The following is a 25,725-nucleotide window of genomic DNA, read 5'->3' as shown; positions in this document are numbered from 1 at the left end:
ATTTGTTTCCCCTATGCCTCCTGGGCTTCACAGCAGCTACGGAATGTACTTCCTCTGTAGTTCCTCCGTAGCGTTAATCCTTCAGTTTCAGACCTCAGTGGTCATTTCCAAAGAGCAGAAAATGGGATCAGAAGGCTCCACAAGCAAAGGATTTTGCACTCCCCCATCCCACCCCCTAAGACCCGTCAAACCTCCCAGAATTTTTGGGAATCACACATATATTTGCACTTAGTGGGAGGGGAGGTATCAAAGTGCATGGTCAAAAATTACCTGGATGCAGTTTCTAGGAGGTTGATGCCTTTGCTGACATTCATCTCATAGAATGTCCAACCTTTGTTATAACTGGGCCCAAAAATTTAAATTTGAACCCATGACACATTAGGTTTCCATAGATTCTAGTCCTGAATTATTGTTGCACTAATGACACTAAGCACTGATTATAACCAATGACATCACTATGCATCTTTTATTAAGGGATGTTTACAGGATATCCATGGCTCTTGTGTATTATAGGATACATGGATTTCCTATCCAATGAAATGCAGTGTGACAAAGGTATTTGTAAATTCTTCTGATCCCAAAAAACTGTAATTACCTTTAAATCTCAATCATGACTAATCTCATGGAGCTTTATGGTGAGTAACTCATAAGTACAGTAAGTTCCTGTATCGGCCATTGGGTTCAGAATCATCATGGAATTAGAGGATTGTGCAAATGATTGAAAAAGTTTGAGGGGGTAATTGGAAATCATAGTACGATAAGTTAGTTCCGGACTTCATCTGGGTTTTTATGAAGTGCAATTAACCTTCTTTTCCTTAGGTAGTGTGCGGTACCATCCAGTTCATTCCACAGATACTCTGGAGAGAGGATCTTAGTAGGCTTTTTGTAATATAGAAAGTAATTGTTTAGGTAACTCTCATCATGCCAAACAGCTTCAATGTTATTTGCTTTGTCTGTCAGCATAGCATGATGGCAGTGGTTAGTCAGTTTGTAGACCTCTTCTACTTTTCCTCCAAAATAACCCCCTGCATAATAAAAGTCTCCTTCATCTTCAGGAATGTAGGCTTGAGACTGAGGCCTACGTTCATAAGTAAATTGGTGCCTAGTTTTAACGAAGAACGCCGGGTGTAAAGTCCCAAACACATCACTGAGAATCTCTACTCCAACATGGTCTTGAAACCTCATATCTACATCTATGCACACTAAATAGTCCACCTCATAGGCAAATCTCTGTTGAGAAGCGTCTCGAATCATCTGCATGCGCCGCATGGAGACATCCTGCCACCGTTTGTAACTGGGGACCTCGAGGAAGACAAGTCGCCTTCCCGTCCCAACTGTAATGTTAAAATTAGTTACGTTTCTTACTAGATCAGTGAAAACATAGTAGTTGACTTGGTGTCCCACCATGAAGAACTTCTCAGCTGTTTCAATGAGCGTTTTGAGAAATCTTATGTATCTGTGAAACAAAGAAATATATATCTTACCGGTGATTCATGACTTTTGTGAATCATAAGCGGATCAAGGGATGGAATTAAGAAACTTGTTGTCACTGGTGTTTTGACATTACTCTAAACCACAGGACGCTTGCATGTGAACAGTAGAAGCAGTCAATGCACATAACTCAGTGGCCAACTGACCTCCCATCTACAAACCTTCTCAAGCCCACAAATTCTAAAATCCCACAGGTTCCAACCATCACTTACTTTTTAATGGCAAACACTGTAAGGCCAATGCGAACATCTCTCTGGTGGAACTGTTCATTCAGTATATCAATGTTGAAATTGCCTTCCCACACTATTGGGGCCAGCCAGGGGGATACAGACAGAACATCGGTTCTCCTGGAATGATAAGTGTAAAAATCAATATTTGTTTCTTGTTCCTCTTAATGCCCCACTGACTTATGCTTTTTCTTCCAATACATGCAAAGTAGATGGCATTAGCGTATGTTGGCGTACAGTAAATTTCCATTATTAGTACCATGGAAGAACGGAATTAAGCATCCACTGCTGTTTCAGTCTAACGAAGCATCCTTACTTTCTTTCTAATTCAAGTCACTGATCCTTGCAGAACCTCATCCCTACAGTCCTCTAAAATAACCCTATACCTATTCCAAAAAGCCATTTGCCTTATCTGTTCCAAAAGCACAATAGTGGGGTTGCCGAACACCTTCTTAACCTTCTCTTGTTAGCAATCACCAATGCTCAGCATGTGAAGCTGAAACTAGGTCCAAAATTACTTCAACTGTGCATGCTCCGTGTTGTGCCCCCCCATTGCTATAGAAGATTAAGTGGGTGTACAGGATTATCCCATGCATAGGGTTGCCACCTGGCCGGTAAAAATGACGGTTGATCCCAATGTTATTAATAGGGAAAAAGATAAATATATAGGAAGGCTGGTATTTTGTTCCAGAAAAGGTTGCAACCCTAGCCATGCATGGCCTCCCATAGCCACCCTCCAGAGTTATAAAATTATTTAGGAAAACAGACACTGTTATGGGTGGATATAATTGGGGGGGCATGGCATTACAATTTGCTACACTTTCTACTATAGCTGGTGGTATATACAAGTCGATTAAATATCAAGAAAATAATTCAAACTCACTGTGGCTTTAGGGTTTCAGCTTTTGGATACAATATTCTGTAAATAGAGAAAAATGAAAGATGAAGTTACAGGATTCATACAGTCCTTTTATCCTCTGTGTAGCTTTCATTTCTCCTATAATCAACCAGTGGGCCTGATTCAATTCCATGAGAACAAGTTATTGTTTATAAAAACGTTCAGTCTAATTCAGCTCCTGCTTCCCCCTCCCATAGACCAACATTTTCATTTGATTAACAGCGAGAGATCTGGAATTGGATTATACAAAAAACTCTTAATGCTTTCTTTGCCAGTAGGTCCTTTCAACATCCATTCAGATTTGAAGGATATCTTAAAATATGAAAAGGGCTTATTAGCGAGGGAACACAAAGTTGATCCATTGCCATGTCAGAGGCAAATTGGAGAGGCTCTATCTGGGGCTTTCAGCTTCTCCTGGATCAACTTGCAGGTTGGCAGGTTTTACTTTGATGGACATTACTTTTTTTCTGACCTTTCTGTCTATGTGACTAGCAATTATTTTTCTTGGGTTTTCACTTGAAACATAATATCTTGGTGTATCCAATATAAGTAATTGCAGAGTAATCATTGAAGACGTGTCACTACTGATCCGAGCAGCTTCTTCAGTTCAACTGACTGGTGTGGGAAGTCCTCGGCATATAAACTCTTACACTAATCCAATCACAATGGCACATTGTATCTTTTCAGAGAGGTGACATCTGAATGGAAATCTTCAGTCATATTGTTCTCTTTCCTGGTCTTAGCAGTTCTCGGCTTTCTTTGCTCAACTAATTCCTTTTGGACTCTTGCTAGGAGACATGATTACTCTTTACAAGTACATTAGAGGGCTCTATAGAAAGATAGTGGGAGACCCTTTTTTCCCCCATAAAAAGTATCACTGCACCAGAGGACACCCCTTTTGACTATAGGAACAAACCGAGAGGTTGCAGAATGTCCTGCCGGATGATGTTGAGATGGCAGATTCTATTAATGCCTTTAGCAGGATTTTAAATGACTTCTTGGACAGGCATACAACCATAGGCTATGGTGATATCAAAATCTACAATTAGCAACTATCAATATTGGTATATACAGTTTATGTGAGTGTATGGAGTGGTCTGTATTAGTGTATGTATGTATGTATGGAAGCTGGGTTTCATTTGGACTGTCTTTTTTTAAACCAACTTAACTATGTAATAAACCAATAAAACAAAGGGCCAGAAGATGGTTGTAGAAGAGAGGGTGTTTAAAACTTGCCAGGTGGTCATAGGCTGGTGATAATTCTAGGCACATCGTTCTTCACCAGACCAATTGGTCCACTGGATGGACACTTGTTCCAGAGGGAAGGGAGCTTAGTCTGAAGGCCAGTTATGGTTACAATGGAGGACAATAGCCATTTTCTCTCCATAACTTAAATATAATTTAGGGTGCAATTCGGTGTTTATATGTAATTGCTGCCCTAGGCCAATGATTGGACCTTGAAGAGGGCTGACATTATTTTCGCAATCTGAAAGCTGCCTGACCCTTGTTGCACTCGACCCCCCCTGCTCATAAGAAATGAGACCAACACATTCATCAACCTTTAGCAATTCATAAACATCACCTTTTAAGCTGGACTGCCTTTAAGTTGTCTTGGCTTGATCTGAAGTAAATGGACAACTCCGAGCTGAAAAGAAATATTAAATGTAATAGGTTACTACAGATATGGGATCCTATATCCGGAAACCTGTTATCAAATACATTCCAAATGACTGGAAGACTGTCTCCCATATACTCAATTTTATCCAAATAATCACATTTATTTTTAAAAAACCTCTGTAACCATAAAACAAAACAATGCTACAAACATTGGCAACCCATGACATTAACACACAATCAGTTAGAAGGCCTGAAAAGATATATTACTCACTTATTTGCTTTGCAGGAAAAGAGGTAGTGGGGGTACCATGTAGAGGAGGCCTTTGGCTTGTACCTGTAATAAGATAGTAGTTTAACCTATTTTGTTTTCAGTTATGTTGGTTACTGGGCAAGTTTTAACAACACCTCCAATCTCTAAATTCTCTTTTGTAAGTTACGCAACTTTCAGTACTATTGCTCTGCTGTCCCTATATGGCTGGAAAATCCAGTTAAGTTGGCCAGGCACATCTTCAAAGAACATTATGTTTTATATAAAAAAAGAAGAAAAATATACACTACTAAGGCAGACACAGGAGGGGTGAGATCTGGTGTGACTTGTAGAATTAGACGTCATATATGTAACATATGTTGTAAGCTGGTTCAGTGTCATTGCTGCAGTACATGCAGAGCAAAGCCAACTATGTGTGGGAAGGGATATGGATTGGCAGCACATAAATATAAAACCCAACAGGTTGATCAGCAGTTAATTTGGAGACGGTTCATTTATAAACATTGGCCAAATTTGCACCTGGGCAGTAAACCATGGCAAACAATAAAATATTTGCTTTCATTGTTCAACTGCAGCTGGCAGAAAGAATCCAGTCGTCACTTGGTTGTTATGGGTTACTGCCCATGGGCAAATTTGCACAGCGTTTATAGATGAGCCCATGGATGTGCTACTTGGTTGCACAGAAGTCACAGTCACTATGCAGTATAATATACAAAAGGCGTTTACTAAATTCACTAATCCCTACCTGCTCCACCTGATACCATCAACCCACCCACTGTCATCACCCCTCAGGTGCCCTCTCATCATCATCTGTCCAGTCCCTAGGTTCTGACTCACCAGCCTAATACAAAAATCCCTGCCATGGTAAGAATGGAAAGAACCAGAGTTTTCCTCCCAATCCTGCACTGGCCTGCAAAGCAAAGAAAACACAAAAGACATTACAATTAATGTGTTAACAATATTGGGTGTTAATGGTTCATTGGTGCTTGGGCTTCATATTCTAAATATTTTTATGTGCTTTTAGTGGTTTAATTTTTTCGCCAATGTTTGCACAGAAGTTGAATTTTTCAATGATCATTAAATATATTATTAGAATAAGGCAAACATCACCCCTTGATCATTTCCCAGGGTGCATAAACCTTAATAGAAAGTTATAAATGTGTTATGTATTTACTCAATTTTTCTGGAGTGAATCATGTATACACAGCACAATAAATCTGCACCCAAGCGATTATAAAGGCTGGAAAAACATTTGGCTCATTTTAATTTCTAACTTGAAAAGGGGAAATTCACCCCAAATCTGTTTTTTTTTTGCACAATGAAAAAAAAACCACATCATTCTGAACAATGTCCTTAAGACATGTGCAGCGGTTTTAAATATACTTGTAAACACAACCATTGTTGCGCATGTTATCTAATTATATACTTGACACTGCTGATTGCGACTGATAAAAAAAACAAAACAACAATGTCGCAGAAGTTCTGTGATTAATGGACCAAAGGAACAGGATAAAAGAGATTTCAAGTTTCAATAGCAATGTGCACAACTATAAAACTAATTCTACAGGTTTAGTTAATGTATAGAAATAAAAAAGAAGCAGTCTGGTGCATATTAAATTCATCTACTTGTAAATAATGTTAACACATTTGAATTAGGTTTCATTAGAAGATTCACTTCTACCTTAGTTACAAAGGAGACAGTAGCTTGTTGGTGCCAGCACACAGCGGTACCTCCTGTATTTACTGTTGTAAGGTTTTCTGTATAGACCCTTCTGTTGCACAGAGCTGGCAGATATGTTGGCACATTTAGCTTCAGGTCCTTTTCTTCTCTATGCTTTTAGTTCGGACTCAGCATACAAAACACTACATCGCCTCTGCGTTCTATAGCTTTCATAACCCAGTTGTCGGGGTCAAATAAACAGTGTACCCAAATCTTCTCGCACTTCACCTATAGGATGGGCCCACCCTGTCATTGCTCTGGGAGGGGGGGAAATTTGTTGACTGTTTATTCAGCTCTTCAACTTTTTCTATTTGCAAAGAAACATCTTGTGCCTTTATTAAGCCCCTTTACATACAATTTCCCTTTCCGAATACAGGTACGGGACCCGTCATCCAGCATGTTTGGCACCCGTGGTTTAATGGATAAGGTAGGATTCCTTAATTTGGATCTTCATACCTTAAATCTACTAGAAAATCATATAAACATTAAATAAACCCAATAGGCTGGTTTTGCTTCCAATAAGGATTAATTATATCTTAGTTGGGATCAAGTACAAGCTACTGTTTTATTATTACATTACATTTTAATCAAATAATTCAAATTTTTAAAGATGATATCTATGGGAGATAGACTTCCCTTAATTCGGAGCTTTCTAGAGAACAGGTTTCCGAATGATGGATTCCATACCTGTAGCTGATATTTTTTTTTAACCCACAATATTGGCGACTGCCATGTGACAATCAGAAACCTGCCTTTTATTTGGGAAGACCAAGAACAGAGAGAATCTGCCACCCCGGTAACAGAAATAAGATTTTCAAACAACTTGAAAATGAATTTGACAGGCACCTTTAAATTGGTGGTTCACCTTTAAGTATGTTATAGAACGGCTAGTTCTTAGCAAATTTTCAAATTGGTCTTCACTATTTTTTTTTTTTAATAGGTTTTTAATTAGTTGCTTTTTTGTCCAACTCCTTCTATCGAAAAAAACAAAAACAAATGCTCCGTAATGCTACAAATTTATTGTTATTACTACTACTGATCTATTATTTCTATTCCAGTCTCTTATTTATATCAATGTACAGTTGCTATGAGAATTTGTACCCTAGCAACCAGATTAACTCAAAAACCACAAATAATAAAAATCGATTGCAAATTGTCTCAGAATATAACTCTACATCATACTAATGGTTAACTCAAAGGTGAACAACGCCTTTAATCTTCTTGCTGGTTTTTAATTTAAATTAAATGATAGAAGACCAATATTCCAGGCTTACTGCCTGCCCCTCTGGCATTAACACAGTCCCCTCTCTCTACAGTCAGTTTTATAGAGACAGCAGAATACAGAGGTACTTACATTTTTCCAACCGCATCCTCAGTGATCGTTTAAAGCAGATTTGACGGAGAACACTAAACCCATCAATAACAGTTTACTTAAATGAAGCCTCTTGTTGAGTTAATATTCACACGCCCAATAAGGAATTATAGCTGGGAACCGCCCTTGCCCCAGCTGAAGAAATCTTCCAAATGAAGGAATTAAAATACAACCAAAGACTTATTGAAGTGAAAATAATTTGGCTGCATTGCAACACAGTTTCAATGATTTCCGTATAAAACTCTGCCCTTGGGAGCACAACTTCCTTTAACTTGTCCCAGTCTGATGGCATTCCCAGGAACTGAAGTGATCCAATATGGACAAAACCAGGAGAGAGGTGGTGTCCTAATGGGTCACATATATGAGAGAGACAACAAATAACGTGCTGGAGAGGTGTGTGCTCCTACTGAAGATGAGAAAGGGGCTGGAGTCATAAATATATTAACTATACTGCACAGGGAAACTGCATTTTGTAGAAGATTGTTGTGAAATAAAAGTTTTTTGCAGGTGTGGAAGGGTGCCCAGGTGCAAGTTGTGCCCCAGGGATTGCTGAGCTGTAGTTACACCTCTGCCCAAAGTGGTGCCTGTAGAAAGGTCATTTATAAACTACTTGCACCGGGACTACTCCATCAGGTCAGTGACCTTGGTTCAGGTGACAACAAGCTGAGGTCCAAGGACATTTGCCACATACTCTGTTTTCTAAACAGGTCCCGTGAGCCACCAAAAACAGTGATCCCCAACCATTTAACCCATGAGCCACATTCAAATGTAGGAAAAGAGTTGGAGAGTAACACAAACATGCAAAAAAGTTCCTGAGGGTGCCAAATAAGGACTGAGATTGACAATTGGTAGCCTCTATGTGGACTGGCAGCCTACAGGAGGCTCAGTTTGGCAGTGCACCTGGTTATTATGCAACCAAAACTTGCCTCCAAACCAGGAATCCAAAAATGAGCAGCTGCTTTGGGTGATTGGGAGCAACATTCAAGAGGTTGGTGAGCAAGATATTGCTCATGAGCTACTGGTTGGGGATCACTGCTCTACAATAAGACAGTGCCCTTCATATCTGTTTGGAGGCCAATATTTTGCAGGACCTGATTCCCCTTAGATGTTGGTGAAAAAATTGATTGCCATGCGGTCTTCTGGTTTTATTGCCTGAGCAACACAGCATTGTGGGACCTAAAAAAAATTGCGGAATATGCATTTTCCCCCCCTTTGTACTTTGCCCAATCTTATTATACCAAATGGATACCCTGGTGATTCAGCACAGTAAATGGTACTGAATTCAATCAAACCCACAACTGCTGCAACATTGTACATAAAAGGACAGGTGGTGGGAACACTAACCCGTGCAATGGACCAATGGAGCCACTTGGGGAGGTCAAGTCATAACTTTGTTGGGGACATGGAAAAGTGAGAAAGATAATAGCCGGCGAGCACGTAATTCTTCATTTAAAAAGTCATCTCTTTATTCGCAGACATTTACTGCACAACATGTTTCAGCTACAACGACCTTCATCACATGCATAAAATACAGTGATACAACAAGCTATTTACCCCTCACCTCACCAACAACTGCATAATCGCTCCACAGTGTGGCCAGGTAAATACATACATTAGAAATAATAGTACTACCATTTTGTGGCCTACTAGTAGATAGCACCAACAAAGAGTTGCAATTGTATTGTAGTAAAGATAGAACATAGTCACAATGTATACAATTGTTTATAATAGTAGCAAGGTATTTTCCTACCAGTGCCAAGTCATTCTCAGTATTATATATGTGTAGGTTATTCTAAAGTATATCTGAAAGAAAAGAATGGAATTTCACTTGTAAGCAACAATTACAAAAAGCATTTATAGCTTCGTTCATTCCCCTAGGTTCGACCATGTTCATTCTATCTATCCATCTTGCCTCAGTTTGGAGAAGTAGGAGTTTTCTATCTCCCCCGCTTTGAGGTAACTGAACCTTTTCTAAAACCAGCCACCTTAGTGTTATTTATTATGTTTACGCAAATAAAAATGTTTACCGAGTCATGGAAAAGTGTCGACATCCTTGGGGAGTGACCAAAACCTCCACCTTTGGGTGTTGACATCTTTGCCTCGGGACAATTAGGGCTCAACCGTAAACATTTCCCAATTCCACCAGTGCAGTAACCCACAGCAGCCTTAATCAACAATTGGATACCAAACCAAATATTTAGGTTGCTTCGGTCATGTGGCAGCACACCCACAAGTGGGTGGCAAAAAGCAGCTCCTGGTATTATTAAACCATCTATTTGGCTCTTCTAGTGCAGAGAGCACAATTGCAAAAATTGCCACTGGTTACTATCCAGTGCAAAGCTTTACCATCATAAATGAAAAGTTTCAGTTTTCATGCTGCAATATTTACCTTTATATAATTTGTATGGGTCTCTCTCTCTCTCTCTCTCTCTCTCTCTCTCTGTGTTCAAATGTGGAGGCTGCACGATGTGCAACTCCCTAATCACAGGTAATACATTTCAGCACCCGCATACGGGTAAGTCGCATAAGATAAAGCACAGACTTAATGTACATCCCGAAACGTTATATATATATATATATATATATATATATATATATATATATATATATATATATATATATATATATATATATATATATGCATCGCTCCACAATTAGTGCAGCTTTGGACCCTAAACCGAAACAGGAAAATTCAAAAGAATCTAAACAAGATAATTCTAAACAACCAGTGGCCCAACATTGGCTATTAGCCAAACACCCAGCTTCCGCTTTTAAGTGTATGCCTATCTATTGTATTTCAGGTCCAACACGAGGAGGAATCTTCCTGCATCTTGCTCCAAAGGGAAGCATCCAAACTCAATTGTGTTACCCCCAGGGGTCTGAATAGCTCATGGTCTTTAACCTGCTTCTTGTGAAGGAAAGATTTTAGCCATAACATCAGTTAATAACTTTAAGTGACTGCAATAATGAAGCGCAAAAAATGTCGTTATATTATTATTAATAAATATGGGAAGTAAGATGACATAACTTGACACCCCCAGTTACTAGTACGACCTGTAGATTTGTTTTTAAACTAAGGGGCATGTGTAATAAAATATATAATTTTTAAACTTTCTTCACTAATATTAGCACTTTGATTACACCAATACAATGGAAGTAAAATAATGCACACTATCATTAACTATTTGTGGAACTTTTAATTCAACAGGCACTTTCACGTAAATTGAACCTATAGCACATGTCACTTTAATGGTTTTAAAAATCGTAACCATAGTTGCTGATGTCACTGTTCACTCAGGGTAGAAGTATTTGATTGGAGTATCAGCATGTTGCCTTGAGAAAAGTCCCAATAGGGACCAAAACGTCACGTTGATTTTAAAAATGATTAATACAGTACATGTACAAAACCTAAACCCTTTATCTTTGGTTTCTATGGTAGTACAATGTTGTGAGTCAATATTTGTTATTCATCAGGCTATTTATTCAGTTCAGTCATTGAAAGGACAACAATGACAGTATAAAACTTCCTCAATATTTCAGTGATCACAATAGAACATTCACAGATATATTTATAAACCAAATAGAGGAACATTATAGTCCCTTTTCCATAGTGAAGTCAAATTGTTATTAAAAAGAAAAACCATTGTATGTGTACCTCCACAGAATCTGTACACGTGTATAGATGGATAGAGGTAAATGGGGCATCCCAATAAGGAAAGTTCCCTCCTTGGTAATGTAGTGCTACTGGTTGTGTATTTCTGTTAAAATCAAGCTGGAGAGGTTTAAATGTTCTGGTAGTGTGTGTTGGAAAACTCTTGAGATATTTTCCATCTCAAGTCCATCAAGCATGGAAGGTGACCCTGACCCAACAAGTAACTCCTGAGGTATTTTCCCCATCTCAAGTCCATCAAGCATGGACAGTGATCCATCAGGTAACAGGGAGGGCATAGTTTGTTTCATTGGCCCTTCAGGGAGGGTTAAAGATAAAAATGGTTTATAGCACTGGTTAATCACTCCAGAGACCCCAAGTGTTTGAAAATAGAGAGAAGGTAAAAACTTATTTCCAAGATAAAGCTACAAGTTAAGGGAAGGCAAGGCTGAGAGGAAGACTTTGGAATGTCACCATACAATTACGAGAACCACAAAAGATTCTGATTAATTTTGGACCCAAGTTTAGGGTGTATGTATACATAAATATTGCATGAACAGGTAAAGGGAGAGGCACAGGGCAAAGTTTGGAAACAATTTATTTAACCCTCTTGAATTTCCTGTATTTCTAAGTCATGTCGCCATCTTTTATCCCAAAATTGGTTAAATGATGGGGATAAAGCCACTACCCATAAAAATTAAAAGAACACTGACACCAACAAATGAAAGCATTTTAAAGTAATGAAAATATCATGCAGTGTTGCCCTGCACTGGTAAAACTGATCGGTTTGCTTCAGAAACACTACTACAGTTCATATAAAAAACTGCTGAGTAGCAATGGCAAAATTTTTAAAAAAAAGCTATATGGAACAGGATAATTAGTGGATAACAGATTCCATTATGTTCTACAGAGCTTATCTGCTATCTACTGTGTAACTTAAATAGTGTTTCTGAGGGGCGTGGCCGCATGCAGAGCGGGTAGCAGGCACTTTCTAGTGCTCCAAACCGGGACCCACAATATGGCTCAAAATAGTGCATCCTAAGGGGCCAAAAGATACCAGCGGGTCCCTCTTCGTTTCCGGAAGCCGCCCCGCACAGAACCGCATCACGGAGATGAGCAGAAACCGTGAGCAAACCCCTAAACAAAGGCGCTCGCAAGCGGAGGAGGGAAAACAAAATGGCGGCCGCAGCCACGCTGCAGTGCTAGCAGCGTCTCAGCAGGAGCAGCGCGGCCACACTATAGGCACCAGGGCAGCGCACAAACTGGAGAGATTTGTCAGAGAGCCTAGAGTCAGCACTAACAAATCCAAGGCTGACTCTCCTACAGCAAGTCCACCAAAGACAGGCAGGCAAGCACAGCATACCTCACCTGCTATGGAGGACAGCGTGGAACATCTTGAGCCTGGGGGAATGGAGACTGACACAATGGCAAGTACCTCTTCTTCCATACAACCTCCTTTAGTGGATCAGTACTCTCTGGCAGAAATCATCTCATTACTAAATAGCAACCATGCCACCACTATTGGGAAGATTGATGAGCTCCAGTCTAATTTTAATATACTCCGCCATGACATCCAGAATATAAGGGAGCGCACCCAAGAAGTGGAAAGGAGGGTGGGAGATTTGGAAGATACAGTTCACCCCTTCCAAGCCCAGCTCCAATCCCTGGAACAAAGGCTGACCACCACTGAAGCTAAAGCGGATGACCTGGAAAACAGGCTCAGGCGCAACAACATCAGAGTGCTTGGTCTGCCTGAGAGAGTGGAAGGGGGTCAGCCAGAAGCTTTTCTAGAAAAATGGCTACAGGACACTTTTCCTGCAATTTCTTCGCCTACCTTTACAATTGAACGTGCCCATAGGGTGCCAGGCAGACCACCTCCACCGGGCTCCCAGGCGAGACCTATGATTGCTCGACTACTTAACTACAGGGACAGAGATAAAATTCTGCGGGAGGCCCGCACTAAAGGTGATCTCCTGTTTGAAAACTCCAGGATCTCCATATATCCTGACTATTCCATTGAAATCCGCAAACAACGGATGAAATTTACGGATGTAAAGAAACGCTTACGACAACTCCAACTGCCCTACGCAATGTTGTACCCTGCAAAACTGCGAGTGGTAGAGAATGGGCACACCCACTTCTTTTCATCGGCTCGGGAGGCGGACGCTTGGCTGGAGCATAATGCTGGGAGATCTCCTCGCAGATAAGTATGAACGCTGCGCATTGAGGGTTCACTAGGCCCAATAACACCTGTAGACTATTCTCTTAGGATGCACACTCATTTATCCTGTGAGGGTGCCGGCACGGGGACAAAATCCAAGTCCGTCACTGTACTACATGTCTTTACCCATTGAGACTCTGGTTATGTCACTTTTCTTCACTCATTTGGTTATTGGGATTCAGATCCGCTACGAGTTGGGGGTGGTGGTGGATAGGGTGGGAGCAATGGGAGTTCGGCACTGCTTTGATGAACTTGATTGTAAAACTCTGGGAAAAGACTCTACACACTGCACAGCTACTTATTATTGGGACGCAAAGGAAGCTGAGGAGGTCTGGCCGGTCAGACGGGGCATGGGAAAGTATATTGCATCTTCTATTTTGTATTGTTGTCAATGTATAACATTAAGATAGTGTCTTGGAACGTTAGGGGTCTGGGGGATCCGATTAAAAGGGGTCTGGTTAACAAATTCCTGCGGAGGCAAAACCCGCAGATTATGATGCTTCAAGAGACGCACTTAGATGGGAGCAAACTCATGACTTTAAAGAAACCGTGGATGGCGGCAGCATACCATGCGCCATACTCCAGTTACTCCAGAGGGGTGTCCATACTCATAGCTAAATCATGTATGTATACCCTACATAACGTCATATCAGACCTTGGGGGAAGGTTTTTAATACTGCATCTCTCTATTATGGGTAGACAATGGACCATTGTCAATATCTACATCCCACCACCCTTCGTAGATAATTTACTATATACAGTAATGAACAAAGTTTCCACACTGCCTATGGCCCCTATTATACTTATGGGTGACTTCAATAATGTAATTGACAAAGAGTTTGACAGATTCCCTGTACCCACTAGGAGTGACCGGGCAATGCGGAAATGGATGGATACATTTCACTTAACTGATTTATGGAGAGCCCGAAATGAAGGGGTTACACAATATACCTGCTTTAATTCTGCCCACAATACCCTCTCACGCATTGATCTAGCCTTAGGCTCCCCTGAGGTAGCCCGTGCAACTACGGGAATTCAAATACTGACCATAGGCATTTCCGATCATTCTCCCATTAGTTTGTGTCTGCAGGTCAGTCCTGAACCCCAGGACACTGTGTGGCGACTGAGCCAACATTGGATTACTCACCCAGAATTGGTACCACCTATGGCTACATCAATAACGGAATTCTTGTCCCTAAATTCAGGTACTGCAAGTGACCCCATTGTATGGGATGCCTTAAAGGCGTATGTTAGGGGTGAATACTCAATGATGATACGACAGGTAAAGAATCAGGCCACGGCACTTATTGATGGGAAACAGCAGGAATTAGAGTCTACTGAGGCCCAATACGTAGCTAATCCAAACGCAGATATGATAACATGGAAAAAGGCGCAAGCAGCACTCCTCTTAGCCCAAACCGCAGCAGTTAAAAACATACTGTATCACAAAACTAATGTCTTGGAATCAGGGGACAAATGTGGTAAACTTCTAGCATATCTAAGCAGAGACCCCAACCAATTGACGACTATACCTGTAATAAAAAAGGGATCGGGAGATCTTACAACAGTCCCTAGGGAAATAAATGACACGTTTCGGGTATACTACTCAGCTCTATATGACTCAAAACTTAGGTTTGACTACGATGACATTCTAAGGTACTTAGGGAAGGTGGACATGTCCACCTTAGATATGCAGGGACGGATATTGCTGGACGCTCCCATTGCAGCCCACGAAATTGCAGATGCCATAGCTTCCTTCCCGAGGGGTAAAACTCCAGGGGCAGATGGGATCCCAATGGAATGGTATTCGACGTATCAAAAGGAGTTAACCCCCAGTTTGGTTAAACTATTTAATGACGTAAGGGAGGGCACACCCCTGCCTGCATCCATGAATAAAGCCCTCTTATAGTCCTCCCGAAACCTAACAAAGACTTGAAGGAATGTGCATCATATAGGCCGATTTCTTTAATGAACTGTGATGCCAAGATATTGGCAAAGGTCCTGGCTAGGCGTCTCAACACAGTCATCACGCAAATAATCGATGTTGATCAGTCAGGCTTTATACCCATGAGAACCACTGACATAAATATCAGACAACTCTACACAAATCTCTTGATAGACCATGGAAATTCCAAAGCTAGGGTCATAGCGACCCTTGACAATGAAAAAGCGTTTGACTCAGTTGAATGGCCATATTTGTGGGCAGGTATGAAGTGTATGGGGTTCCCTGACAAATTCATGAAATGGGTGCAAATGTTATATAGTGCTCCGGAAGCCTCTATTCGCACGAATTCCAACTCTTCCAAGCCATTTAAACTGTGTAGGGGAACTAGGCAGGGCTGCCCTCTCTCCCCCCTACTCTTTGCAGTGGCCATGGAACCCTTGGCCTGCATGATACGACAATCAGCTAGGATAGAGGGGCTCAAGATAGGGGGGTTAACAGAAAAAAATATCCATGTTTGCAGACAATACATTACTATACTTAGCTAATCCAGGCCGTGACCTTGAGGCAGCTTTGGATATTATTAATGTCCATACTTCTTATTCAGGGCTTAAGGTTAACTGGAGTAAGTCCGCTCTTTTCCCAGTTGACCCCTTACCAAACCCTTTACCGGTACTGCCAGAAGGCTTACGTTGGACAGATAGCTTCAAATATTTGGGTATTAACATCCATAAGGACCCAGGCAAGTTCGTAGAGTTAAACTTAATGCCCTTGATGCAGGGTCTGGAGCAGAAAATTAAAATATGGACTCGTCTACCTTTATCCCTGATTGGACGCATTAATTTATTTAAAATGGTAATGTTACCCAAGTTTACATATGTATTTAGGCAATCCCCTGTAAGGATCCCAAATACTTTCTTCAAGAAAATGAGGTGCCTACTTACGCAGCTATATTGGCACCCATCTACACCAAAGATTGCCATGGCAAAATTACAGCTCCCCACCAGTGCAGGGGGGTTGGCAGCCCCGAATCTTTTCTTGTATTACCTAGCAGCGAAGCTGGCTACAGCTAAAGGGTGGGTGACCCCTTGCTTGGACAATCCTCCCACACGCTTAGAGGCACAACATATTGGGTCATATGAGGAACTCAAAAATCTCCTCTATAGAGGTTGTAAATATGCAATACAAGCAACTACACCTGTGAGAGAAGTAGTTTGGGCATGGAACACTGCTCATGGTCTTCTCCCCAAACTGGAGGGTCACTGCTCAGGGCTCATACCTATTTGATGCAACCCCAAATTGCCGCATATGCAGACTGTACCGGACCCTCAAGCCTGGGCCAACTATAGAATAAAATATATTCAGGATATAATGTCAGATGGTAAGTTAATGGACTTTCAAACCCTGAAAGAGAGGTTCGATCTCCCCAATAAAATGTTTTTTAGGTATATCCAACTAAGACATGCCGCACAAGCCCAGTTCAAAGGGGTGATACTGAATACCGAGCCTACGCAGATAGAAAAAAGGGCACTAGCTAGCGTACACACCAAACACCTGTCCAGTTTCTATGCCATCCTGATTATTGCGGGGAAGTCTCCGCTGGGTAACTACTTGAGAAGTGGCGTAAGATATCCCTGAGTTAGACACTGACGCTTGGAAAGAGGTCCTCGATTCTATTTTTGACCATATTGTGGCTTCCCGGGATAAAATTATACAATATAAGTTTTTACACAGAGCTTATCTTACCCCTAGTGTGCTAGCCAAAATGTCCCCAACCCAGGTGGATGAATGCCCCAGGTGCCATCTCTCTCCAGCTGACTTCATGCACATGGTCTGGTCGTGTAATAAGATACATAGGTTCTGGAGGGAGATAGCACAGTATATGTCCGACATGATGGATACACCAATCATAGTGGAACCCCGGGGAATGCTTCTGAATCAAGTTGCGGATCTAGCTCCCACGGTGGCAGAGAAAGCACTGATTTCCATACTATTTGCTTATGCCCGTAAATCCATCACTATGCAATGGAAGGCACCTCAGGCCCCAAGTGTACATTTCTGGGAGACGCAGATTGCTCATGCAGTACCACTGTACAAACTTCTCTATACCAGAAGAGGTTGCCCGGCAAAGTTTGAGAAAATATGGTCCCCTTGGATTGACGCACACGATGGTCCCAATTAGAATTGAGGCAACTACCCTAATGTTTCCAAGGATAACCTAGACAAGAAAGGAAAATATACATGCCTACTCAGACTCTTCCGCACCATAGGTAGAGTGCAATACAAACATAATGAAGCAGTGCAAAGTTAAGTTTAGTTGGGTTTATTGGATAGCTAGTAGCAAGGTACTTAAGGTAGTACATACAAGGTATAGAAGCTACAAATATGGTATAAGGATGTCATGGCTATTGTAGACTGGTTACAACGTTGTAATACTGTCAGTATTTTCTGTACACTCTGAGTAAGCTTGTATCTCATCCATGTTAATGTACTGTATTGAACTAAATAAAAAAAAACTTTTGTTAAAAAAAAAAAAAAAAGTGTTTCTGAAGCAAACACAACAGTTTTACTAGTGCAGGGCAACACTGCATTAAATTTATTATTTTAAAACAAATTGTTTGAATTTTTTTATTTTACTTATCCTTTAAGACATGTCACATAGGAGTGCCCTGAAGAACTATCAGTTGGTTCAGTAAAGCTTAATTAGTCACACATGCACAAAGAATGGGTAGGAAGTCTTTAAACTTACCCTTCTTAGTCTACTCATTCTTCGTATCAGTTTATTATCTCCTTACTATAGCCAGTTGATGGACAACCTTTGACAACATGACTTCAAACAGAACTTTTTGTAAAGGGCAGGCTGGAGGCTGCCCAATAACCCATTGTAAAGTACAGCATGCACTATTTGATCATATATATTTGTAATTTACTGGAGCTGCTTTATGGGGCACATTAATCAGGTATTGCGAAAATGCCATCTTTCTGCTGGGTTCAACTGCAAACTTTATAAAACTTGGGGAGGCTCATTTATTAAAGGTTGAATTTTAGCGGCAGTAGAACTTTCAAAAATCACAAAATGACGTAAAAGTTATTAAAAGATCCAAATATAACAGATAAGAAAACCTCTTTTCGTACAGAAAAATAAATAAAAAAAAAAAAAAGTCCAATAGGACCATTGACTTCTGAAGGACCTCCACTGCTTTAATTTGACATTTTTGTACTAGAGTTTTTCGTGCTTTTTACACTTTGAGTTGAGAGCTTTAGAGAAATAAAATTTTTTAGAGAAAAAAAAAGGATTTGTGAAAAAAAATAGAAATCCTAATATTAGTAAATCTGTCCCTTAAATATATAAATAATTTTGCATGTTGTAGCTTTATCCAGCTGCCTTGGTTTCCCTATGCACATACAATGTATAAGGAAACGAGTTTTACCTTATCCCCATCTTTATGCTTTACACAGGATTTTTAATTATTAAGCCTACAGTATTTTGTGCCATGGAGGGTTTGAATTTTTATTTTTGTATAATATATTTTTGACTCAAGTTATTGTTTTTTTTAACCTTAATCTGTAAGCAATATCTGAAAAAAATGCCTTGCAATTTCTTTTTGTCTTCTAGATTTCCCTCTAGAAGACAAAAATAATAAATAAATAATAAAATATAATAAAGAAAACATAGAAACTTGTGCTATCTAAGGTGTGTCTATTTATCTGTATGGCCTTATAGATATTGCCTGTGTACTTTGTTATGTTTTCTGCACCAGAAGGAGATGAGGGCAAGGTAAATGTTGGAATTTGCAGTTACTGCGTGTTCCTGGTTTTGGCTATATATTGTTGCCATGGCAACCAGATGGTATCATGCACTTCTCTCTTGTTTTCTCTAGTGGCTGCTATTTCCTCCAATTGTTCATGGGCAGAAATTAATGTGAATAGTTCCCGTAGAGAGTGTTCTGTTTTTAGTTTCCATTTCCTGGCTATAGTTGTGATTGCTGCAGTAAATATTTGAAATAATAATTTCCGTTGTGGAAGCTTTACATTAGGTGGAAGTACATTTAGTAGTGTATTTGTGGCTCAAAGGGAATTGTCCTTTCTAGGTCAGTTAGTAGAAATGTGAATATGGACTTTCAAAATTCGGTCACTCGAGGGCATTCCCACCACATGTGGTATAACGTGCCTGGGGTATCACATCCTCTCCAGCATTTGTTGGTGTACGTGGGATCTATTCTATGTATTTTGGCTGGTGTTATGTGCCATCTGAATCACATTTTTTTGTTGGTCTCTATTTGATTTGTGCATCTTGTAGCTCCTTTAGGTGCTGTGAATACTTTCTCCCATTCATGTAATGTGAGTTGGATGTTTTCAGTCTTGCTCCCACCTAATTTGATAGAGGAGCTTAAGGTCTGGGTCTTTCTTCACAAGTATTTTGCAACAGTCGGATAGTACTCCCTTCGTCTGATGTTCTTGTAGTTCTGAAGGTGCATTTTCAGAAATTTGGTATTTCCTTTGAAGGTTTTCAAAGGGTCTCCAAGTGTTTCGGCGAAGTATAGGTCCTCCAACGTATGTATACCTTTATGAATTAGTTCACCCATGTTAATATTTGGGATCATTGTGGTGATGGAAAGTTTCCAAAGTCATGCTGTTTGTGACATCTGTCCCAACATTTAAGGAGTAGTTGTTTGTGGTCTTTCTGGTTGAGGTAGACGCGCTTTGACGGGAATACATAATATATCTGCTATTGTACGGCCTGATAGGTAAAACATTTCTATATCTACCCATTTTTTATGCCCTGTGGCACTGTGCAGTCTTATTACATTTTCCAGGAAGGACGCCTCAAGGTATAGGGAGATGTTATGTTATAAAAGGGCTTCTCCAGTCAAATTGATATATGTTTGTCTCAGCTGGTTAATTATGGTGTGCAGGAGACCTATTGGAAGAGCCTGTTTTTTGTCTTGGTTGATCTTGTAATATTTGTTGGAAGGCTTTTAGCTTGTGTGTTCTTAGTTAGTGATGTAGCTGGATTTGGAATGGTCAAAATAATGTCATCTGCAAAAAGCCCAATCTTGTGGTGATCACCTGCTGCTCTAACTTCTTCAATTCCTGGATGGGAGTGTATTGTTTCTGTAAGAGTTTCCACCATTAGGGCAAATATAAGGGGTGATAGTGGGCATCCCTGTCTGGTCCCATTTGTTATATCAAAGGCATCTGACAGGGAGCCTGGAATTCTCACCTTAGCAGATGGTAGATTATATATAGTATATTATTATTATTATTATTATATATCAGTATAGTATATTACTGCTCTGAGGAAGCTGCCTTTTAGTCCCAACTTTTTCTAGGACTTTTTGCATATATATATCCAGTTCACCCTGTCAAATGTCTTTTCCGCATCAAGCGATAGGGCCAGAAAGGGAAATGTCTCTTTTTAAGCAATATGTATTAGATTTAATAACTTTCTGGTCTTGTCAGGGGCCTATCTGCCTAGTATAAATCCCACTTGGTCGTTTTGGAGAAGTGGAGCTAGTCTCGTGGCTAAGATCTTGGCATATATTTTAATATCTGTATTTAAAAGTGCTATTGGCCTGTAGTTGGTGCAATTATCTGGAGCTTTACCCAGTTTTGGGATGGTAACTATGTGCTGTGAGAGATTCTAGGTTTATGCTGTTGTTCTCTACCCAATAGTTAGAGTTTAGTGAGCTTGGGTGCGAATATGCAGGTAAACATTTTGTAGTAGTTGTTTGCGTACCCATCGGGGCCAGGAGATTTGTTATTCTTTAAAGTTTTGATCGTATCTGTCACTTCTGCCTCTATGATAGGGTCATTGAACCCATTTAATCCTTGCCTTGTTATAGAAGGTAGATTGACTGTAGCTAAAAATTCAACAAAACTGATTTTTCATATTTTTTACAAAAAGCTTGTAATGTAAAACTTCTGCATCTGAAAGATTGTCAACCCATTAGAAAATTATTAATAAGAATTTTGAGGTATTTGTAATTTTTTCATGGGTTTATCAAATTCCTTTTCTTCAATTCTGATTTTTTTCATAAATAAGGTACTATTTGCATTTTTTTAACTTTGTGGTCATTCGACGTGGAAAAAAAAATACAGATTTTGATAAATAAGTATGAAATGTAATCCGAAACCAAAAGGAAAAAATGTCATATTTTTGAGTTTTACTTTCTGGATATTTACCATTAAACTTTATGCATTCACTTGCTGTTTTTGCTTAGTTGTTATTTTAGTTTTACGAAATATTGCAATTTTTGCCTTGTTTGTGTATATTTTGACATTGCCAGAGCAATAGATATGAATGGCGTGCATAAGATCTGCTCCTGGATAAAATTCCAGTAAATAATATTAAGGGTGTTATTTATCAAAATCTGTTTTTTTCTGATTTTTTAAGTAATAAAAAGTCCGTCCAAACTAGAATCCAAGATTTGATCTTATTTATCATTGAAAAAACTTGATAAAATCAGTTCGAAAAATAATAAAAATAGGAATGCTATTTTTTGCGAAAACCCATGAATGGGTTTTATGCCCTAAATGCTCTAATTTTTCATGAATTCACTCAAAATCCCCATTTTTTCATATTTTTGGCCGAAACTCAGTGCAGACCATGATATCTTTAAATTTGAAATGGACCCTTTGCCATTGACTTCTACAGGACCTAGACAGCTTGGAAAGACTATTTTCAGATTTGGCTTTTAGCAGCCTTGGGGTATAATAAATAATAGGTGTTTTTTTTCCCCACTAGAAATTCAGATTTTATAATAACAAAAAAACAACTCGAATTTTTAGAGTTTTTGTATACAGACTTTAATAAACAACCCCCTTAGTGAAAGAGCCATTATGGCTAAATAAGATTGAGACCTATTTATCAAAGGTCGATGAAAAAAAAACGATGAATGTCCTGACATTTATTAAAAGATCCAAATTAAAAAAGTACGAATGGAAAAGAATTCTCTAAAAAAATATGAATTTTTACAGACAATTCCTGGCAGAAAATTAGTCTAAATTGATTTAAAACAGTCCAGTCCAAACAGAAAACTCTATTTTATGGTGTTATTTTTTTTTTTATCCAGTGCAATTCACATGTCAAGAAACAACTTCAGGCACGTCTGACATTGACTTCTACATGACCTCAACAGATTTAAAATGGTGTATTTTTGGATTTGGATTTTTAGCAATTTCATGGAGAACTGGCAAATCCACTACTACACTGGTAAGGTTACATCAAATTGTCAGTAGAGGGCGCCGTTCCCTTGGCAGTTGTGCTAGCTCTCCGTAAACAATCTACTAAATCAATTCAGTTTCATGAAACCAAACCCTAGATTCCATGCCTAAAGTGGTGTGTATTATCCCACCCTTGTAATATTCCCAGATTAGGAGCATTTAAAACATAACTTTAATTAAGGTGAATATACTGCAGTGCATTCTGGGATTAATTTAAAATACTGAACCTGTGCTATTAACCTAAATAACGCCTAGGGATAAATCCTTCAGTGATCATTTTACCGAAAAAGATGAAGCAAATGTTGAAGGTGTGAAACCTTTAGTTACTCGTTGTAGTGAATATGATCTGACACATAAGTATTTCAAATTGATCCCAAAATGTATTGTGTAATTTATTAGCCTTAATAATAGTTACTGTTTAATAGTTTCTGGAAATGGTGCAGAGGGTATAGTTTCCCTAAACCTCTAATCCCTTGATTTGGATAATCCAATTCACTCAAACATGGTACAGTGCTGGAATTTGGGGTGAATGTTACCCTATGTAACCTTGTTATGAGCTAAGGGGGCCCAGTCTGAAGGTCAATTAGGGGGAGATTTGGGGTGAGTGCTTATTTGTGCCCTGGGTACCCCTGTAACTATAGCAGGGTGACACCCCAATGTTTCTATATATCTGTAACCTTGTTATGAGCTAAGGGGGCCCAGTCTGAAGGCCAATTAGGGAGAGATTTGGGGTGAGTGTTCATTTGCTACTCTCTATGCTACACCATCACATATCCACTGCCCAAAGACTATACAGACCTCTTTATATGACAGTATCATTTTAATATACCTTTGAACATATGGTGTAATGGATAACTGACCCTCTCTCTTTCTTTTAAAATTCTTTTTATTGAATTTTCATGAAAATACAATGAATTAAAAATATGAACAATCATATAATGGAATAAAAGAAAAATGAATAAAGTTCAAGAAATGTTTTCATGTGAACTAAAACAATAAACATGAAATGACCAAAAACATAACAAAAACGACCCATACTTTTTTAAAAAAAAAAAATTAAGACATGGCAAAGCAGTACAAATAATTTTGACAAAATTTCATATAATAATGACAAATTAAAATTTATGTGAATGAAAAAAAAATATAAAATTACCAAATTCGTTCATTAGCGAACATCTTGCCCCATCAATTTCAGAATTAATTCTTTTTTTGAAGCATCTAAAGATGAAATATACAGGGACCACCTGCATTTAACTTTATTTCTCTGGATATAATCATCCATCCTAAATCTAAAAACCTCCTGCATACATAACTTATGTAAATATGAGAGCACATTTTTTTTAAAGAAGGGGGTTTATCTTTAATCCAACACAAAAAAATAGACTTTCGAGTAGCAGCAATAACCAGCCAACTGACCCTCTCTCTAGATAAAAAAACAGAAGGCCTACGTTCCTAGTACATCTCATCCCTTTCATGTTGCACAAAAAGAACAAACACAAAAGGTGGAAAAGAGCTGCCAATGTATGCTGTGCCCTAAAGGTATGATGGTATCCTGAACAAAGATAGAGCACCTGGCATTCACTGCAAAACATTGCCATTCATAGCAAGACAATAAAAGGCAAGATAATATTTTGTATATAGATACATTTCCACCAGCCGGCAGATTTTCCCATGTCCAACTTCGCCCTTGATTATTTTTTTTTTAACCCTACTCCTGCAATTTTCCCCTCCACAGACACACCCATTACACATTTTAAGGTTATTGTACATATTATTTTGTTTATGCTGGTCTGTACTCCGGTTCGGACCCTTGAAACAACGTAGCAGTCAGTTTGTTTTGATCAGCCACTAGTTCTACATTGATTCAGGAGTCACAATCAGGTGTGCAGAGAATTTAAACAAGCATTCAAATGAGGCGATTGCTCCATGCACATTGTCCTTTATAAGTAATTTGGTATCTGTGCAAGTGCATACAGTTTTAAAAAGAGGGTTTTTAATTTAAAGGTTTATGATTATAATATTGCCCAGCCACTGTACTCTCAGCAAAATAAACCCCATATGGTGGTTGTAAGTATTTACCTTCAGTCATATTCATAGCCTGGCAACTCCCTGCTTGCTGTCATTTCTTGGGAAAGCGTTTCCTGGCCAAAGCATTAGATCTCACAGGCGGATCCTTCCCCCCCACCCCCACTTTGGCTTTTATAGGGGAGAGACCTACAATAATCATTCTTAAAGGCACAATACTATCATTAAAGCACGGAGGGGCCAGCTAATGAAAAATATGACCAGAGGTTAATAGTTGCCACCATATAGCTTGCCCATTTTATAATTATAACCTTGTAATTACAAATCCCTGAAAATTTACGTTCTTGCACACATACTAAATTACTGCTAAAACAGGGGACTGGTCAATGTGCATTAATGAATCCTCACGTTTGTATGTTTATAATAAAGCAGGGCAGGATTAGAATCTCAGCTGCCATAGAGCAGGACAGGACTGCTGCTTACAATGGGGATCAGATAGGATCTGTGCAGTCACTGGGACAGAATGCTCTGTTATACAGATAGCTAGAATCTCAGCTGCCATAAAGCAGGACAGGACTGCTGCTTACAATGGGGATCAGATAGGATCTGTGCAGCCACTGGGACAGAATGTTCTGTTATACAGATAGCTAGAATCTCAGCTGCCATAAAGCAGGGCAGGACTGCTGCTTACAATGGGGATCAGATAGGATCTGTGCAGCCACTGGGACAGAATGCTCTGTTATACAGATAGCTAGAATCTCAGCTGCCATAAAGCAGGACAGGACTGCTGCTTACAATGGGGATCAGATAGGATCTGTGCAGCCACTGGGACAGAATGCTCTGTTATACAGATAGCTAGAATCTCAGCTGCCATAAAGCAGGACAGGACTGCTGCTTACAATGGGGATCAGATAGGATCTGTGCAGCCACTGGGACAGAATGTTCTGTTAGGGCTCTTACTCAGGAGCGTTTTTACCTGCGCTCCCCTGCGTTCCGTTTTTCGGCGTTCAGCCGCAGGGGAGCGCAGGAATAGACGCATTTCATTATTTCAAATGGGGCTGTACTCAC

The 25,725-nt window shown here is 39.5% G+C and overlaps 1 protein-coding gene across 1 annotated transcript; it reads right to left on the bottom strand.

Moving 5' to 3' along the window:
- Window positions 1–251: 251 nt before the first annotated feature.
- abo.3.L (ABO blood group (transferase A, alpha 1-3-N-acetylgalactosaminyltransferase; transferase B, alpha 1-3-galactosyltransferase) L homeolog) lies at window positions 252–24,789 on the bottom strand (the record flags this gene model as incomplete). The annotated part of the gene is given in 7 exon segments (NM_001095183.1): window positions 252–1,456; window positions 1,704–1,838; window positions 2,602–2,637; window positions 4,199–4,261; window positions 4,505–4,567; window positions 5,339–5,411; window positions 24,712–24,789. Coding segments are annotated over 6 exon segments (1,017 nt in total). The 5' UTR covers window positions 5,365–5,411; window positions 24,712–24,789.
- Window positions 24,790–25,725: the final 936 nt, after the last annotated feature.

Source organism: Xenopus laevis, chromosome 8L (assembly GCF_017654675.1).
Source record: "Xenopus laevis strain J_2021 chromosome 8L, Xenopus_laevis_v10.1, whole genome shotgun sequence".
NCBI lineage: Eukaryota > Metazoa > Chordata > Amphibia > Anura > Pipidae > Xenopus > Xenopus laevis.
This window is presented reverse-complemented; position numbering and strand designations above follow the sequence as displayed.